At 39.3% G+C, this 20,802-nt stretch overlaps 1 protein-coding gene across 1 annotated transcript in view; it reads left to right on the top strand.

Annotated features, from left to right (window-relative positions):
* Window positions 1-20,802, top strand: part of LOC130908574 (protein shisa-2) — a 25,369-nt gene extending 4,567 nt beyond the window's left edge. The window contains exon 3 of the mRNA XM_057824141.1: window positions 19,052-20,802. Coding sequence (XP_057680124.1) covers window positions 19,052-19,611 — 560 coding nt within the window. The 3' untranslated portion in view covers window positions 19,612-20,802. The remainder of the gene's footprint in view (window positions 1-19,051) is intronic.

Raw genomic sequence — 20,802 nt, 5'->3', positions numbered from 1 at the left:
GTTGCCACATCCCATTAAACTCACAAACCTCTAAAAATAGTTATAACTTTAAGGACCCTTAGAAGCAGGGGCGTTACCAGGGGGTGGCAGGTGTGGGCAGTGCCCACCCACGGACACGCTCTGCCCAACCAAAGAAAACTGGATGTAGTACTAACGGCAGTCTGGGCACCACGTATGATATCCCATTCATATAGTACTGATGTGTTCTAAGTTTTACCCTTTGCGTTGTTACCTCCTCTTTCACCTTAAAAAAAAATGAAATGAAATGTTGGTTTTGTTCCTAAAGGGGTGCTACACACATTTACGCATATTTTGATTTTTTTTTTTTTTTTCTATATTTTATCATTTTATCAAAGTTTTCACCAGTGTTCACCTGGCAGTTAAGTTTGGTGAGTTTTCAAGCATTCTGAGGGGGTCAAAGTAGGGCTCAAAGCGTTGGCGGGACAAAGAATGACTGCTAGGGGGCGCTACATAGAGTATTTGGAATTTGTCTTTACTTTTATTTGTTTAGACCAAATCACAACAACAGTTATCTCAAGGAAAAAACAAAACATGTTTTAGGTGCAGTAGCCCTACGCTGGATTTCGACCTTCTTGAGCATTGTAGCTTTTTCATTCACTCAGCATTCACTCCATTACATTTACTTGCGTAACTTATTGAGAAAAATGTACTTCTAAGAGTAGTTTTACTAAGCCATACGTTACTCTTACTTCACTACTTTAGGGTACGCTAGTCGTTACATTTTTCTTCTATATTCTACATATTAGATTTTACCTTCTTTTTTTGCCAGCGATGCCAATAATAGCTCAACCAGTGAGATGTCGCAACAATAATCACATGACTCCCTTATACTAATAAGACTTAAGCTTGCCGTTCTATGATCACGCCGGCCTGTTCATCACGTGCCGTCTTTAAAGCACTTTACAAAATTATTTTTTTTAAATAGAGTTTTCCCCTTAACATGACTTAAAAGCAAGGATTTTAACCTCTCTCCCAGTTTTTATTTGGCACCGATTGACCACGGGACAAACCAGAGATATGATCCTTTTAATTTCATAACAGGAACTACAGGTATTCAGTATTTAACTATTCAGACTAGGAACTATTTTCTCCACTAGAGGTCACTCATGCTCTTTGGACGAATGATGCTTCATTTCTGTATTTTTTTTCTCTCGCCGGAATTCAATGATTTATTTATTTTTTTGTATTTCTTTGGTCTAATGTGTTTATGTAATGGTTTTCTTGAACGGTATAATAATAACCGTTCATATAGATAACTGTGCTGAGAAAAAAAGTACCATTGTTTAAAAAAAAAAAAAAAATCGTAAGCAGTTAGTGAAATGTTACTCATTGAGTATTCTTTTCACCAAATACTTTTTTACTTTACTTGAGTACCGTAATTTTCGGACTATAAGCCGCTACTTTTTTCCCCTCATTTTGAATCCTGCGGTTTATAGTCCAGTGTGGCTTATTTGTTGATTTATTTGGGTTAATAGGTAACACTTTATTTGACGGCGGCGTCATAAGACTGCCATAAGACCGTCATAATTATGAGATGACACTATCATTGGCATTAATGAATGCTTATGACATATTTCATTTAGTATCATGCGGCAAATTATGTCACTAAGACCATTTATTTCCAGCTCAGATCTTTTGCATCCATTCATAAGTGATATAATTTGACGGCTGGCACAAAATGACACCTGTCATAAGTATGATGATGGTCTTATTACAGTCTTATAGCACCACTGTCAAATACAGTGCTACTATATACCATAACTAGCAATTAATGAAACAACTGGAGCAGTAACTGAAGAAATAATTATCAAAGAACATGAATTTTGATTGTTATTTACATCGGTAGCGCTGCAATGCATGATAGGAGGCATGCTGGACGACAACAGTATTGACAGCGGGTGGCAGCAAAGGTTGACGGTCTCCCCCAAGAGAACAGTGATGGCCAAATGAAGCGAGACCAATGAAGGCCAAATGAAGCTTCTTGATGCAATGATGGTTCATTTGGTCTTATGACATTCTTATGATGCTGCTGTCAAATTAAGTGTTACCGGTTTATATCTTTATGTGTAACTATCCCATACTACAGTGAGGACAGCTGTGGCTTATAGTCCAGTGTGGCTTGTCTATGAACAAATGCAGTTTTTGTTTCAAATTTGGTGGGTGGCGGCTTATAGTCAGGTGCGCCTTATAGTCCAGACATTACGGTATATTTTTTGGATGACTACTTATACTTGAGTAATATTATTTTGAGGTAACGGTACCGAGTAAAATTTTTTGGCTACCCTTCCTTCCTTTAACTAGTGCACCCCCTGTAACTTAAATGCACTTTTAACTCAATGGCTGCCACTGACAGCGATGGACGTTCCATTCATTTTCACTGGGAGGGGCGAATGAATATTCGTTCATTGAGTTATAAATAGTCAAAACGTTTTTCAGGTACTTTTCGTGGAACTTTTTCACTCTTGCCTCCTGTGGCGCATCATAAAAAGTCCAAAAAGTTAAACAACAGTTAAATTGTGCGGAAATCTAAGATTCGCAGAGGAATAATCACTTCATGATTTGAAAAGCCAGCTGGCCTTGTTGTATAGAAATACATAGGAAGTGAGATTGTACTAACTCTCACGAGGTTTTGCGATTGGATCGTGTGCGATTACACAGTTACACTATGTCCTTGTTGAGAGGCGCATCAGCTGCCTGCAGGTTGGCAGCAACAGCTGCACGGCAGACAGCAAGGAGAGAGAAAAAAAAACAGCTTTGCAACGTGGGGCTCCCAAATGGTCCTAAAGTGCTCTTTTAAAAATAGAATAGAGTTTGGCAGAATCAAGTCGGGACTTGAAGAGGATTGTAGACAGTTGAAGCGTCCAGTTGGACTTCATTCAGAAGGTGCTGACATTTCTGCCCATTAAAATATACACACGTTGTCAAAACAACTTTCAGTTTGAAACCCATGTGCTTTCCAGGGATTTCAGACTACAGCTAGCATTGTTTAAATCAAGTTATGTCAACATTAGACGGTGAATGCGGATTCATTTGTCTTGGGGTATATTATATACACCGATACACATTTCTTAAAATTTAATTAGCATTCTAACAGACGTTCCAAGCACAACTTTAAGGAGCAACATTAAAATATTGGCGTGGGGTAGTAAGCCTACTTGATCTAAAACGAGAGGTTGTACTCCTAAAGTTGTAACACACAGCATAGACACAATTTTAATGTTTTTTTTTTAATAAAGTCAAAAATGTACATGAGAAATTATAATCATGTTAGAAGGAAAACAAATGAAAAAAGAGGAATAAAGTTGAATTATGGGGGGAAAATTCTGAAGGGATAATAGACAAGTTTCTTAGCAAAAATTGGGCGGCGCCATCTCAGACATTTTCTGCTACGGCCTTCCGGTTTAGACAGAACACCATTAATTGCGGTTGAAGTAGACAAAGTTTCGAACTGCCAAATCAAACCAGAGGAACCCACAGAATCTCCAAAAATGGATTTAGCACGACGTAAATAAGACTCCAGGACTTTCTGTGCTCTGCCTTGTTGTGTGAACTCCTGGAAGCGCCTATATATAGTATATGCTTGGAAGTGTAATGTTTTCAACAGCGTCCAGCTTCAAAGCACGAGTGTTGATCTACCTCGACATTCACCTTAAATTGAAACCAGCAGCAGATTAAGGATTTCGATAGCAACTTTAACATAAAGAATCCACCGAAAACAATGCATGTTTTTTCTTATCCCTTTGTTGATGTTAATGGACAAATGTCTAACAATCTGTGCAGCCTGTGTTAACATGGGGTGTAGACTGATACGCCGGCCACTTGAGTGACCAAAATGAGGCGAAATTACAAATAATATTACCGTTGCCAGATGCAGAAGGGTTGTTACAAGAAAATACTATAATTGCTGTAATTTTTATCTGGTTAAGTTATAGATACGGTATTATGAGCTCATCGCACATGTACATATAAACACAAATAGTATGTCATTCTTTTTATTGCAGATATTAATCGCAATTGGACAACAAGATTCCATTTTTTGTTTTATTTAACACAATTGGTGCATGTGCAAAATAGGTCAATGAATCAAAACTTATAAAATTATTGGAAAAATATTAATAAAGGTGGAGCATAAATCGAGCCTTCCATAATTAAGGTAGGATGCACGTAGTCTCGATATATGTCCATCAAGGTTGTGGGTTTGGTCTCAACATTGGTAGAGACGACATACTGTATTGTAACAGCATAACCTTCATATAGACTTTTTCCTTCACTCTAAAAAAAAATCCACTGGCTCTACTTAAAAAAAATTGTTGTAACAATTTGCATTTAATTTTTTAAGTAAATTCAACTAAGCAATGATTGAGTACTTCCCTTATAAATTTTCTAACTGGACTAACTCAATTAGTAAGTTGAACCATCATTATTTATTGTCCTCCACAAGCTTTATTGTGTAGAACCAACTCAATTTTTATAGCATTAATAAGAAATAAAACTACTTCATTTAGGTTGCTATAACTCCTTCATTTTAATTTCTCAACTCAAAAGTTGATGCAAAATGGTACTTAAATTTATTGAGTAAGAGTAAGAGCAACTCATTCCCTTTCCATGCAACTCATTCCCTTTCCATGCCGCTTTTTCCTCACGAGGGTCGCGGAGGTGCTGGAGACGATCTCAGCTAACTATGGGCAGTAGGCAGGGGACACCCTGAACTGGTTGCCAATCGCAGGGCACAAGGAGACATACAACCATTCAGGCACACTCATACCTACGGACAATTTAGAGTGCTCAATCAGCCTACCATGCATGTTTTTGGGATGTGGGAGGAAACCCACGCAGGCACAGGGAGAACATGCAAACTCCACACAGGAAGGCCGAAGCCTGGGATTGAACCCTTGATCTCAGAACTGTGAGGCAGACGTGCTAACCACTCAGCCACCGTGCCGCCTAAGAGTAACTTGTTTTTCTAAAATAAATTGGACATGGCAACTCCAGTTCTATTTGGAAAAAAATATATATTTCAAAACTCAAAACAATGGACAAAATGAAAGTGCAGAGCAAAACCAATATAAACATCTGAAACATTGTCAACAGTTCACTTCAGGTGCAGGTATAAACGAAAAGTGTACTTCCAGTACTTGGATACACAGATATGGCACAACAACACACAGTGCAAAACAAGTGTACAACAAAATGTTTGCAAATGTACAAACAATATAGGGTGATTGAAAAGTAACTTCTGTTTTAAGATAATTTATTTAAAAGTTGTAAACATTTTTGTAATTTTTTGAGTATGCTGCTTGATGCATGGTAATGAAATCTGTTTTCATTTTCTTTCTGACTGCAAATATTGTAAGGCAGAAAATGGCCAATTCTTTTCCCGTGGTAATATGCACATATGATGGGAATTTAGGAAGTTGCACCAACTTAATAATGGAAAAGAAATTGAATTTCACTCACTTAATCTTTCCCTTTGTTACGTGAAAGCAGAAAAGCTTATTCAATAACAATATACTTTTAAGTTAATACGTCTTTCTTAATATTTAATTTTGATTAACTCCATAAAAGAAGTTACCAACTTAATAAAACAATGAATAGTAAAAAAAAGTCATTTTTATGTTGAAAAAACTCATGTTTTCAAGTCATACCAACTAGCCTCATGAATCATTTTTTAGAGTGTTGGAAGGGCTACATTTCTCACGAATATGAGCCTAATTAATTGATATGCTAAATCAGAGGTGCTGATTATGTCAATCAGAATCGACCAGTCGATCGCAACACTAGTGTGGGTAGCTCGCGTCATCCCCAAAAACATTTTTTTAATGTACATAGTTAATTATGATTCTCTTTCGTGTATGTTGTGTTGTGTTAGTTACAAATAAGTTTACCCAGCACTCGTCTCTCTCTAAGCAGCTTCTTGCTGACGTCTTTCTAGTTCTATAGTTTCCAGAAGAGTTCACTACATATCTCAGTTTAATTAACGTTAACAGTAGAAAACACAAACAGAAGGACACTTATCTCTAAGTAGCTTCCTACTCGAGTTTTGCAGGTTAGCAAGTTCACACCGTTTAATGTTATGCGAACGTTGATGCAGGTCGGACTTTCAGTAGCAAAATTAGTGGTATGTTTCCCACCTCCACAATATTGGCATCTTTTTCAATTACTTACAGTGGCTGCTGCGGGTCAAAAAAATATCTACAAAAAACCTGTAACACTTCAATTTATGCATTTAGGGTAAAAAGCCCATTTATGACTTGTAGTAGAATGATGTCTCAGTGGTGACGCAACACAGATTTATAGTCAAATTGAACATATTTGTACCTGTTATTTCTTTGGGGTGGCACTGTCTTGGTTCCTCATTTGCCTTCATGGACACAAAATTCCTATATTCATGTATTAGGACGCATTCAACTGGAAGCTTCAGAGCTTTCCAGGTCCGTGATTGCATTTCCATCCACTGCCAATAAAGGAATAAAATACAAAACTATTTTGGTTGTGGCGACTCTTGGCCATTTCTTCATGTTGTGAAGATGGCAGATAGATGCAGCATTTCCAAATTGTCTTTTTGAGGGATTTTGATTAGTAATGCCACTCCAGCTCCACTGTTGTTTTCATTAGAGAAAGTGTAAAACGGAAATCGCGAGTACCACGGAAAATTGTCTATATTTGACATTTTATGATGAGCAAAAATTTTTTTAAAATTACATGACAGTTATTTTATCCGTTAAAACTTAACAATTGTTGTAAACACGTAAAACAAGTATATACTAGTATATGGCGGAAAATAAAGACAAGGCTGAAAAAGCAGTTTCTGCTCTTGCACTACCCTTTAAAATAAACTGCTGTATTTTAAGCCAAAAGAACGGTTGTGTTTGATAGAACATTGTGTATATATGCTGCCATAGCAGATTCATGGGACATTAAGCCTCCAAACTATTTTTAATTTGTCCGTTTTACCCTGGAGACCCCCATTTACAGACGTAGCGCAACCGCTTTCGTTTCAACCCAGCTATAAGGTAAATAATTATATTTATTATTCGAAATGTCTGTCATTTTTAGCTTCCAATCATTAGTTGATGTCTAATATTTAGTTAAAAAATTTATTGACCTGCATATTTTAAACTGTTAAACAAATTATGTCACAATGAAAAAAATAGTGTCTGTAAATAAATCACGGATATCTACCTCATAACTATCACTTAATTGTATTTTTTTGTTACTGTCGCATTTTCCCCGATGTTAGATGATAAATAATCGATCCAAACAAAGAAAAATTGAAAAAAACCAAAAACGTTTAAAAGGATAAATATAAGAAAAAGAAAATCTCGACCACTCCATGATGTCTGCGATTTCTGCATCGCGATCCTTGTTATATTACCATGTTTCACCAATAAAATCCCCCCAAAGTCCAGCTGTGGCCATTCACAACTGTGTCTTGACACTCGGTGATACGAACATGTTACAGTGCCTTGCAAAAGTATTCGGCCCCCTTGAATTTTGCAACCTTTCGCCACATTTCAGGTTTCAAACATAAAGATATGAAATTTAATTTTTTTGTCAAGAATCAACAACAAGTGGGACACAATCATGAAGTGGAACAACATTTATTGGATAATTTAAACTTTTTTAACAAATAAAAAACTGAAAAGTGGGGCGTGCAATATTATTCGGCCCCTTTACTTTCAGTGCAGCAAACTCACTCCAGAAGTTCAGTGAGGATCTCTGAATGATCCAATGTTGTCCTAAATGACCGATGATGATAAATAGAATCCACCTGTGTGTAATCAAGTCTCCGTATAAATGCACCTGCTCTGTGATAGTCTCAGGGTTCTGTTGAAAGTGCAGAGAGCATTATGAAAACCAAAGAACACACCAGGCAGGTCCGAGATACTGTTGTGGAGAAGTTTAAAGCCGGATTTGGATACAAAAAGATTTCCCAAGCTTTAAACATCTCAAGGAGCACTGTGCAAGCCATCATATTGAAATGGAAGGAGCATCGGACCACTGCAAATCTACCAAGACCCGGCCGTCCTTCCAAACTTTCTTCTCAAACAAGGAGAAAACTGATCAGAGATGCAGCCAAGAGGCCCATGATCACTCTGGATGAACTGCAGAGATCTACAGCTGAGGTGGGAGAGTCTGTCCATAGGACAACAATCAGTCGTACACTGCACAAATCTGGCCTTTATGGAAGAGTGGCAAGAAGAAAGCCATTTCTCAAAGATATCCATAAAAAGTTATCGTTTAAAGTTTGCCACAAGCCACCTGGAAGACACACCAAACATGTAGAAGAAGGTGCTCTGGTCAGATGAAACCAAAATTGAACTTTTTGGCCACAATGCAAAACGATATGTTTGGCGTAAAAGCAACACAGCTCATCACCCTGAACACACCATCCCCACTGTCAAACATGGTGGTGGCAGCATCATGGTTTGGGCCTGCTTTTCTTCAGCAGGGACAGGGAAGATGGTTAAAATTGACGGGAAGATGGATGCAGCCAAATACAGGAACATTCTGGAAGAAAACCTGTTGCTATCTGCACAAGACCTGAGACTGGGACGGAGATTTATCTTCCAACAGGACAATGATCCAAAGCATAAAGCCAAATCTACAATGGAATGGTTTAAAAAGTAAACGTACCCAGGTTTTAGAATGGCCAAGTCAAAGTCCAGACCTGAATCCAATCGAGAATCTGTGGAAAGAGGTGAAGACTGCTGTTCACAAACACTCTCCATCCAACCTCACTGAGCTCGAGCTGTTTTGCAAGGAAGAATGGGCAAGAATGTCAGTCTCTCGATGTGCAAAACTGATAGAAACATACCCCAAGCGACTTGCAGCTGTAATTGGAGCAAAAGGTGGCGCTACAAAGTATTAATGCAAGGGGGCCGAATAATATTGCACACCCCACTTTTCAGTTTTTTATTTGTTAAAAAAGTTTAAATTATCCAATAAATTTTGTTCCACTTCACGATTGTGTCCCACTTGTTGTTGATTCTTGACAAAAAATTAAAATTTTATATCTTTATGTTTGAAGCCTGAAATGTGGCGAAAGGTTGCAAGGTTCAAGGGGGCCGAATACTTTTGCAAGGCACTGTACATGGAGTTTTTGGATCGAAAAGAGGTAAGAATGCCATAATATCTCGTTAAAATCATGGCGTCCTTAATTATGTTTTCTCATGTTTTTTTTTTTTTTTAAATGCCCTCCTGTTCAAAAAATTTCTTCCCCCAGAAAATTGAAATTTTAATCTTTCCAATGATGTATCACAAATGCATATAGGACAATTTTGAAATTCGGCCAAATTGGGGGTCTCAGAGCGAAACTTCAAGTCACCTGAGTGTTTTCTGCAAATTACATTTCTTAAAAAGGCAGACAAAAAAAAATCACTTTAAAAAAAAAAAATGATATATACAATTTTGAAAAATCTATTTAAAGACATTTAATTGACCCAAAAAAGTTTTTAGTCAATAATCAAAACAGTTTGATTAATTCACTGACAGTTGAAGAATAGTCGATTAATCACTATGTATAGCGAGAAAGCAGAAGACAAGAAGCAGAGCATCCTGGTTGTCCAGATTTGCAGTTTTTTATTTTTTTAATCCAACCCTCATTTGTGATCATTGCAGGAACTGCCGTATACATTTCCTCCGCTGGCTCCCGGCCAATCTTACATTTTTTCCTCTCCGCTTCACCTCGTACAAGGATCGGTTGCATTTGATCCATTTTCCTGCGCTTTACAGGCTATTAATCACTCAAGGCAAGGAATACACCAAGCGGCTTTGATGACTAACAGGCAGGACGTTATTAATGTACTCCGCCGTGAGGAAACACGTGGCAGCCTGGACTTGAATGTTAGCCCAACGTGCTAGTGGCAGGTGTGAAACTGGCGATACAATACAAACCATTTGTTTGGATGTCCCACATTGGGAAAGACTTAGTGTGCCTTTTAATGGACTACATTTATCAGCTGTCACGTGAATTTTAACCTTATAAAATGGTGGAAAATGTCCTTTGTTGTTCAGGCATCTGTAGGTGGTTAGTAAACCTGAAACCATTCAGATTTGAAAAATCCGTTGGCTTTAAGTGTTCAGATTGATATTCCAAGGATGATTTCAATGCCAGTGAAGGTAAACTCTTACCTCAGAAACTTTCACTTGATGGTTTGAGTCTAAAAGTTGTGTTTGAGGATGCTTTTGTGGGCACATCCAGCGTAAGTATTGAGTAAAAATACCCTTAAATTGCCTTTTTGAGCAGCTTTCACGTTAGGCGCTAACTGCAATACCGCTCTCAGCAGGTTTGTGGCACCAATTTTTCATGAAGTATTGACAATTGAACTATATCAGACATCTATTGCAGTCAACTGCAAACAGTTCGTTAATAACCTTGTTATGACATTTTGAAAAGAATACTTCGCTGCCATTCGATAGCAACTGTGAGACAGTAGCGTAAGCTACGTTTACATGCAGCTATTATTCAGATTAATTAAGGTCAAATTCTAATGTATGTTTAGAATTTCAAAATCATCTGTTTATATGTGCAAGTATGCAGGATTACAAATGAATTGATATTTTCTTTTCGCGACCTAACATGATAATGTAAATCATGTCTTTTCCGTATTCCGACAAACCCGTAAAATTGAATCGTGGTATCCCGATACATTCTACCACCAATAATAGACTTAATGTTCAAGTCTTTCACCACACCAATAAAGTTTTGAGTTTTGTTTTCTTATTCCAAATTCATTTTGCGTTGTTTTTCGCCTAATACACGGCATAGACTTCATAATGTAATTGACGGGACACGAGACACGGGGCCGATAAATAGGGGGCCTGCATTATTGGCGAGGCTGTCAAAGCTGACCGAGTGGATTTTTGCTCACCGTTCTTATTATCATTTTGACGCCACGGAGTGAGGAGGGAGTTGAATGTCCGTGTTGCCCAACGACAGCCCCAAAACCTCACTGCTCTAGAGGAGATCTGCATGGAGGAATGGGCCAAAATACCAGCAACAGTGGGGAAAAGCTTGTGAAGAGTTACAGAAAACGTTTGGCCTCCGTTATTGCCAACAAAGGGTACATAACAAAGTATTGAGATGAGCTTTTGGTATTGACCAAATACTTATTTTCCACCATGATTTGGAAATAAATTCTTTAAAAATCAGACAATGTGATTTTTTCCCCCCCAGGTTCTGTCTCTCATGGTTGAGGTTTACCCATGTTGACAATTACAGGCCTCTAATATTTTCAAGAGGGAGAACTTGCACAATTAGTGGTTGATTAAATACATATTTGCCCCACTGTATTTTGAATGTGAAAAGCTCACTGTGGCGCCACCTTACCACAACAAAGTGTTTTTTATGTTGAAATTGTTGTGAATAAATGCTTAAATCCCTGAATTCTTTATAGATATGGATGTAAAACAGTCTTGATTCTTGGTTATAAGCAAAAAACGTGGAGGTAGCATTTATCTTACGTCAATATTCCGAACTATGATGCCGAAGCTTTAGCGGCAATTTTTTCCCCCACGTTTCAAAATGCAGGCATGGTACGAAAAATATAATAATTACCTTGAATCCTTGAACAAATCACACCAGAGACAATCCTTCCTGTTTGTATGTGGAACAGCTTTCATACTTTTTGAACCGAAATCCACCGCTAGTTCGCTGCGTGCGTGTTTGTGAATAGCTCCTCTTGATGTGGGCGGCCCCCTGCTTGAAAGAGTTGCGCAGTGCATGGCCGAGCTGATCCGCCAATAATGATGATGTCTATGTACATGGCTAGCAACAACAACTTCCTCGACCCAAAAGATGGGTCCTCTCCTTGCGAAAACAGCATGCGCAGCTGCTAGGCTGTACCGATATTTTGTATATGGGGGAAAACACTCAGGTGAATTGTTCCGCTCGGAGACCCCAATTTGGCCAACTTTCAAAATGGTCTGAATTGCATGAGTGATACATCATTGGGAAGCTTAAAATCTCAATTTTCTGAGGGAAGAAAAATTTTGATTTTTTTCCCCCCAAAATTTTTCTTAAACAGAAAAACCCTGGAGGCCAGAGCACGCGAGAGCAGAATTAAAGATGCCACGATTTTAACGAGATATTATCGCATACTTACCTTGTTTTAATCCAAAAACTCCATGTAGCATGTATACCGAGTGTCAAGACACAGCTGTGAATGGCCACAGCCCGACATTTTGGCGATTTTATGGGTGAAACATGGTGATATAACAAGAGTAACGACGCAGAAATCGCAGACAACAAGGGGTGGTCGAGATTTTGTTTTTCATATATTTACCCTTTTAAATGTTATTTTTTAATTTTTCTTTGTCTGGATCGAATATTTATCATCCAAAATATTGGGCAAAATGCGACAGTAACGAAAAAAAATACAATTAAGCGATAATTAGGTAGATATCCGTGACTTTTTTACTGACGGCAATTTTTTCATTGTGACATCATTTGTTTAAAAGTTAGAAAAAATTTGCGAGTGAATAATTTTTAAAAGTTTTTTTCTTTTTTTTTAGCTAAATATTAGACATTAATTAATGATTCAAAGCTAAAAATGACAAACATTTCGAATAATAAATACGATTACCTACCTTCTTTTTATGGCTAGGCTGAAACAAAAGCGGTTGCGTGACGTCTGTAAACGGGGGTTTCCAGGGTAAAACGGACAAATTAAAAATAGTTCAGGGGCTTAATTCACCATGAATCTGCTATTACAGCACATAGACATATTGTTCTATCAAACACAACAGTTCTTTTGGCTTAAAATACAGCTGTTTATTTTAAAGAGGGGTGCAAGAGCAGAAACTTGCTTTTTCAGTCTTGTCTGTGTTTTCCGCCGTATAACCGATATTCGAGCATATTCGGGGTTTTAAACGAGTTTACATGTCCTGGCATAACCTGGTTACTGTTAAAATGTGATTACTGGCCACGTGTTAACATAGCAATCGTTTGCAACCAGTTCAAAAACATAATTTATGAATATACTCCATTGCGGTCAACGATTTTAACTGTCGAGTACAAACTACTGAAAGCAATATGAAATCCCGCTATAGAATATGATTGTGGGAGACGCCACTTATGCTGAGAGGAGTTAAAGCAGGGCCCTGGACGTCCTTATAAGTACAAGAAAAGAGGGTAGCAACCTCCCTTATGCCCAAGGGACGTTGGCCCTGTATGTGTAGCCATAACAGACTTTTCCTGTGAGAAGCTGTTTATTGGGAGGGAGGGAGGGAGGGAGGTGTCGTGTGAGATATGTTAGAAGTTGACACCTAGCTTCTGGCTTCGGTGTCACCTGCCCTCCTAGTCTCCTTCACGCAAACCCTTCTACTTTTTAAGCACGAAGCCTCTCCTGCTGTAATCTCTGCTAATACTCTCATGCTTTTGATGAGCATTGAAAGAAAAGCGCCCACAGACAAAAGGAAACTGGAGCCGGTCGCCTGGTTCTACCCGTTTGGCGTACGGTTACGATCCGGAACGCATCCTTGAAATGGAAAATAACTGCTGACCCGCGAGGGGTTGCGATAAAATGCAAGAAAATTGCTTGGGACATAATGCTACTTTTAGTGTTTCACTTTTGGAGAATGGAAAGCTAATATTGCTAAATGTCGTCATGCCAAAGCCCAAAAGAATCAGTATTACATGACAATATCAGATCAAAAGTACAAAGACAAAAAAAATTAGATGAAAAAAAAAATTACCTAATACAATCCTGCAAATAATATTGGACATATCACAAAAAATATTGATGAGAAATACATTATACATGTGTATTAAATGAAAAAAATAATAAATGTTGACAAACTATCAAAAAAACAAATTATTTTATTAATTGAAATAAATATATAAAATAAAAAAACTAATAATTAACAAATGTCAATCAATAAACAAATCTATAAACATAGAAACATCTAAAATAGAAGCCTATTTAACACAAATACACAAAATGTTACAGGAAAAATACTAGAATGGAAATATTGGCTGTAAAGACAAAATAAATACAACCCGAATACAAAGAAAATAAAAAAATATGAAGGAAATTACATTGAAAAGCAACGATATTTAAAAACCAAACAGCTGGAAAGCTATTTTAAAAAAAACACAACAACAACAGTTCAAAATACTAGCTAAAAGGTAGAAAAATATTTGAAAAATACTAACGTGGTTGGCGCAATCAGGGAAAACTGATTTTAAAAAATATTCAATGTAAAACTATTGGATGGGAAAATACAAAATTAATAATAATAATAATACATCAAACTTGTATAGCGCTTTTTTGGACACTCAAAGACGCTTTACATAACATACACAAATTACACTGGTACCTCTACATACAAAGTTAATTCTTTGTAAGTCGAAATGGTCGTAGGTCGAGCAGGAGCCCATTAATTCGTTCCACGGCCCGAAAACTGACACTAAATCCTTAATACTGCTGGTACCATTACAAATGTCAATTACACATAGCAAAACAAATAAATTATCAATAAAAATCGAAATATAATAATAATTCCTTTAATAATGTAACGAATCGAGTTCTAATGTAGCGGATGTGTTTATCGTGTTATACCTGAACGCCCTGCGTGACAGACATGTCAGTGAAACAGTGAGTGCTGCAGATATTTTAGTTTCACTTTTAATGTCCTATTGTTGTTTGCGTGAACTGCGGTGGACAGTAGGCGGTGTTGTGTTGCAGAAGTTCTGAAATAAATAATTAACTCATTCTCTCCTGGCCATTTTCACCGGAGCAAGGCCCTTCGCTCCCGGCCGTTTTACTGGATTTTGACTGATTTTGCAAGGCCCACAGAAAATTTTGTTCTATTGCTATATAAACATAGAACCCACCAAAAGAAAGATTCAGCAGGTTCAAAAAGTTCATATCTTTTTCCATTCTTTAGAAATCAGCATTAGAAAATAGCTTAGTTGGAGAAATTTTCCAATTTCTGATGAAAAACTGAGAAATTGAGCATTTTGTGAAAGCATACATTTCAAACACAACTTTGACTTTAACAGCTATTTTTTGCTTTAGTTACATCCCAAACATCTGAATAATATTTTCCTTCTACAAAATAACATAAACAACAAGACAAATAGAGCTTTTGATCGCAAAGTAACAATTTATTTACACATAACTAACTGAGATGACGCTGTTGTGGCCGCGACAGCAATGTAAATTTTCCCTTATGAATTTTTTTGAGTCTCTGCGGGGTCTGCTCAGCGAGCAGCACAGACTCAACAACATCGTCCGCTGCACTGGTGGTTCCGGTCGTTCTGCTTGGTCATCCAGTGCCGGGCGTCCTCTCGGTTGTTCTGCTCGGTCGTCCGCCGCCTGGCATCTTCCTCCGGCCCCCCGGCCGTGTGGCCCGGCCGTTGAATCGGGTTGCGGGTCTTACCAAATGCGCTACTGCCCTCCAGTGGCCAGTTTTATTGCTTTAAAATGGTTTTTCAGCTTTGTGGTTTGGATTTCAGTTGAATCAGAACCCAGAGATGTCTCTTATGCCTCTTAAACGTAAAAGATTTGGGACACTGAAAATATTAAAAATAGAACGTATTTATACGTTTTTGGGAGCAAATGAACTGTCGACTTCCATGCCGATGTTACAACAATAATAATTGTCACCTTAACTTATAAAGACTGGCAAACGGAGGTTGGAGGAGGATCGTCGAGATCGTCGACATTCTATGGCCGTATTGTTGAGCCAGTCCACGGACGCTCATATTGGTCTATCATTTCCATCTCCATTTAAATGGTTAGCTGTCACATTTTTCCTTTTTTTTCACCACCTGTACTAACTTTTTGGAATCCATGTTGATTTCTCTCACAAGAAAATCCGCCGTGCGTCCGTCTTGCGGAAAAACAAAGAAACTGCGGCGCTGTCATAAATCGACGTATTTCGAACATATCATCGGATGTAGAGACAAATGGTGAGTCAAATTTTACGTCGGATGTCGAAAAGATCGTGTGTCGAGGTACCACTGTATATGCAAAAGTGAAAAAAAAAAATAAAAAAACGGCATGGAAAATAAAACCCTAAAATATAATTGTATTCATTTATTTATATATACTTTTTTAAACCCACCAAATATTGACCAAAATTGTCATCTGAAATCCTTGTCTTTCTGTAGTTTGAAGCTTAAATCTGCTGGTAGTGACATCTCAATTTCCCATGTGCACCCTCCTCTCAGACATCCATTTTAACGGACGCTGCGTTTATTTACCCTAGGCCTCGTCAACAGTTGCTCTTTGGAAGCGAAAAGTCAGCCAGACGAGACGGGCTCGCTTCTTTGATTTTCATTAAATCATTCGATGCTGAATGCCTTCTTTTCTTTAAAGCGCAAGCCAAGCGCTGCAAAGTTCGGCCAGGAATAACCGGCTCAAGAATGTCCCCCCTCCTCTCCTCCAAACACACAAATACCTGATTTACACTCACTGGCCACTTCATTAAGTTACATTTCACTATCCAAAAGCTTTGTTTTTGACTGTGTGTAGTTGGACACAACTATAAACGACCTAAACACATGTTCACACACTCTAGGAGGGGCCAAAGGGGGGGACAGCGGGGCGCCTAGGATTAGACGAGATCAAAACAAAGTGCAGAAGTGCTAATGAGAAGCTCGGGCTCCCTGGGAAGCAAATCCCGGCGCACCTTTCGCTCAGAACAGGGAAAGGTCCAGACAGCTTTTTGTGTTCTTGTCTCAGCCAATCAGCTCTCACCTTTCCATGTCTGGAGTTAAATGTGCTATGGGACTCATGAGTCAAGTCTAATGATGAGTTTCACAAATTTTGGCCCCTGTAATGGCTTCATTATTGAGCAGTTTCTCAGATTTTCCAAGACTCATAGAATATTGTGTATTATTATTATTATTATCATACAATGGTACCTCGACATAAGATCCTTTCGACATCCGACGTAAAATTTGACTCGCCATTTGACCCGACATGCTCGAAATATGAAGATTTATGAAAGCGTCACAATTTCATTGTTTTCCTACAAGACAGATGCAGAGTGGATTTTCTTGTGTGAGAAATCAAGATGGGCCCTAAGAAGGTTAGTGCAGGTGGTGAAAAAAAAGAAAAAGGTGACGCTTACCATTGAAATTAAGAAGGAAATGATAGAAAAATATGAGCGTGGTGTGCGTGTGAATGAAGTGGCTAGTCAACAACAACAGAACATGAAAACTGAAAGTAAAAACTTCCCACTCTTCCGCACCTCTCTTACTCTCAGAGTCACACGGTGCGTTCAGGAACAGCATGCAAAACACAAATGCCACATTAGAACCCGATTCATTACATTAATGTATTATTGTTATTACCGCTATTATATTAGTATTATTCTGATTTGTATATTGAATGTTTGTTTTGATATGTGTAATTGCTATTAGTAATTGTACTTGCAGTATTTATTAAGTATTTAGCATAGGTTTGTGGGCTCTGGAACAAATTATTCATTCATTTTCCAAGCCGCTTATCCTCACAAGGGTCACGGGGGTGCTGGAGCCAATCCCAGCTAACTATGGGCAGTAGGCGGGGTACGCCCTGAATCGGTTGCCAGACAATCACAGGGCACAAGGAGACGAACAACTATTTGCACATACACACTCATACCAGGACATTTTAGAGTGTTCGATCAGCCTACCGTGCATGTTTTTGGGATGTGGGGGGAAACTGGAGTTCCCGGGAGAACATGCAAACTCCACATAGGACGGCCGAAGCCCGGGATTGAACACTTGGAACAAATTAATCGAATTATAATGTATTCATATGGGAAAATCCCGCTTGACATGACCATTTCGACTTACAAACCAGGTCCTGGAACGAATTAAATTCGTACGTAAAGGTACCACTTTGTATACATTGAGTTTACCAAATGAAATACAGTACTAGGCTCTCTCTCTCTCGGGAAAAAAAAGGGAGTCTAAACATTTCTGTTCTTTACTACCAAGCAGTTGAACATAGGTCATTTTTTTAAAAAATTAAGCCGTTTCGCACAGAAAATGCAGATTTACAAACTGGGCGACGCTGCCATGTGCTGGCAGTAAAATTGTTTTCAAACTTGAAAGTGATAGTATTGCGGTACCAGAACGCCCACCATCATTCCTCCTGCGGAAAAATGTTATTGACAAGCCTACTTGTCAATGGCAGTGAAGGTCAGATTATTTTATTTGAATATTTTCCATCTTAATTGGGAAGGCTGGCAGTTAATGATAATGTTCAGGGCCACTGACGGTGTTAGAGGTTTAATCCATTTTAACTCAAAGGGGCTCTCAGCCAGTTCAAATGAATTGGGCGTCTATCACTGTCAATGGCAGTGAAGGATTTAACTTCTTTGCAAAAGCAAATGATGCATGTTCAAATAGCCTAACGTAAGCAAGATGTCATTCCAACCAGTGAAAAAAACATTTTGCCTTCAGGAAGAGAAACGCATGCTCAATTGTATTCAGGTCAGATGAATGACCAAAATTGTGTCGTTTGCTTTTGACGTGCAATTCAGGATCCGGCAAAACACTTGGAGTAAAAATTAGCCTAATATTCGCGAGATGTCAACAAGGGCAAAAAAAAAAACATATTTGCCCTTCGCCATCTTCAGCAAGAGAAATGGATGCTCACTTGATTCAGGTCAGGTGAACGACAAAATATTGCCTTTTCTGCTTTTTTTGTTGTACAATACAGTTTTGTGGAAAACTGTCAGGTTTTATCTGTACTTATTTAAAACATTGTGGTTTTAAATAAAATGCATCTAGGCCAGGGGTGTCCAAACTATTCCACATAGGGCTGCAATGGGTGCTGAATTTCGTTCTAACAAAACAAGACGACACCTTTTCACCAATCGGGTGCTTTACAAGTGTAATGAGTTGATTGCAGTCAGGTGCTGCTTGTTTTAGCAGAAACTTCATTTGATAAATTGAGCTCGATTGGGAGGAACAAAAACCAGCATCCACTGCATCCCTATGTGGAATAGTTTGGACACCCTTGATCTAGGCCATGAGTGGGTAGACATCGACACCGATTAACATTCCCTCCTTGTGTCCCTACAGTCCCCATCTACGTCCCCTTCCTGATTGTGGGTTCCGTCTTTGTGGCCTTCATCCTAGTAGGCTCGGTTGTGGCCATGTGTTGCTGTCGCTGCCTGCGCCCCAAGCGGGAGCCATCGGCGGGATCGGGCGGCGGAAGCGGTCGCCCCCTGGAAACCATCCCCATGATGTCCGGCACCTCCAGGGGATCGTCGTCGCGCCAATCCAGCACCGCCGCCTCATCAAGCTCCTCCGCCCCGTCTGCTAACCCCCGGCCGGGACCCGCCGCACCCACCCCCATGGTCCGGGCGCAGGCCTCTTGCTGTCTGCCGCCCGACGCTAGCGTTTTCGTTAACATGCCCACCAACTTCTCCGTTCTCAACTGCCAGCAGGCCACACAGATCATGCCTCACCAGGGGCAGTTCCTGCACCCGCAGTACATTGGTTATGCGCACCCAGTGGCCCCCGCTTTTATGGACCCCACCCAAGGCGGGTACCGACCCCTTCAGTCTCCATGTCCACCGCCTCAAGCTGGAAGCTCCAGTGTCGTCAGTGATCAGAAATACCCTCCAGTGACAGTGTGACGACCAGCATGACAAAGTTCTGGTGCGCACCCCTTATCCGCCCCTGTTTTTTTAAAAAGAACTCCTGCTGTTTGTTAGCAGAACTGCCACTGGTGTCTGGTGTCGAGCTCAACTTACAAACTCAAAAATATTCACCAGTGTGAAAAATTGGTGTGTTTGGACCGGTGCTGACTAACGTGAGTTATGGTGCGCGTTGGTGTGTAAAGGTGTGCGTGTTATGGTAAACGCAGGCGCTCTCCCTGAAGACTATTTAAACGTTAATGAAGTGAGTGCGGCGCAGGGAGCGTGACGCTCCAGACTTTACCTCCCGGCGTGAGAAAACGCCGACGTCACTCGAAGGATCATGAGGCGGCACTTTGAAGACGATACCTCCCTCTACAGCCCCCGCCGCGCACCCCTCGCTCACCCCTCCCACGAGGCGCTCTACTGGATTTAACGCTCGCGAAGTTCGGTGCCGAGGGAAAAAGCAGTCGCTCGTTGCCTTGGAAATGGAGAAAGTGCAGCCCGTACGCACGATAAGCAGCTCGTGTCGTTCAGGGTGCGCGAGTGCTGTTTTGAAGATTAATGTGGAAAAATAAAAATGTCGTTTTCAGGGAGTTTCTGCATCTGCTTTGCTTGATTTCACAAGTGAAATGCACTCAAATAACAGCAAAACATACTTTAAGAGTTGATTTTCCCACGCTTTTTAAGCCGCACACCTCCCTTAACATCATGACAATGTTGGCGCACCCACTTTAGCACGTTGGTTTAGCACACACAAAAAACACAAACTTGATATACTCTGAGATATGTCTTTATCAAACCCATGACATCACATCATTTAATATTTCAGTAGAATTGCAGCGCCCACTTTACTCTGCACCTCCTTAAAAAAAATCATTACACTTTGAGTCTAGTGCTGCAACGATTAATCGATTAACTCGAGTATTCGATTAGGAAAAAAGATTCAAAATAAATTTTGCTGCTTCGAGTATTCGTTTATTTAAATTGACGTTGTGATGGTTTGTTTTGAAAGTGTTTCCATTTAGTTTTATTGATATGGGTGGATACACTGCCTCATTTCACATGGTTGAATCCAGCTGCTCCCTGTTAAGACCAATATAAGCTAAGTTTTTGTTTGAGCTCATTTTCTTTATTACATTCATAATTTAGTTTATAGGTACGTTTGGCCTTTTTTGTGGGAATATGTGT

This window comes from Corythoichthys intestinalis, chromosome 20, assembly GCF_030265065.1.
Source record: "Corythoichthys intestinalis isolate RoL2023-P3 chromosome 20, ASM3026506v1, whole genome shotgun sequence".
NCBI lineage: Eukaryota > Metazoa > Chordata > Actinopteri > Syngnathiformes > Syngnathidae > Corythoichthys > Corythoichthys intestinalis.
The sequence above is the reverse complement of the archived record's forward strand: the minus strand, read 5'-3'. Positions and strand labels throughout refer to the sequence as shown.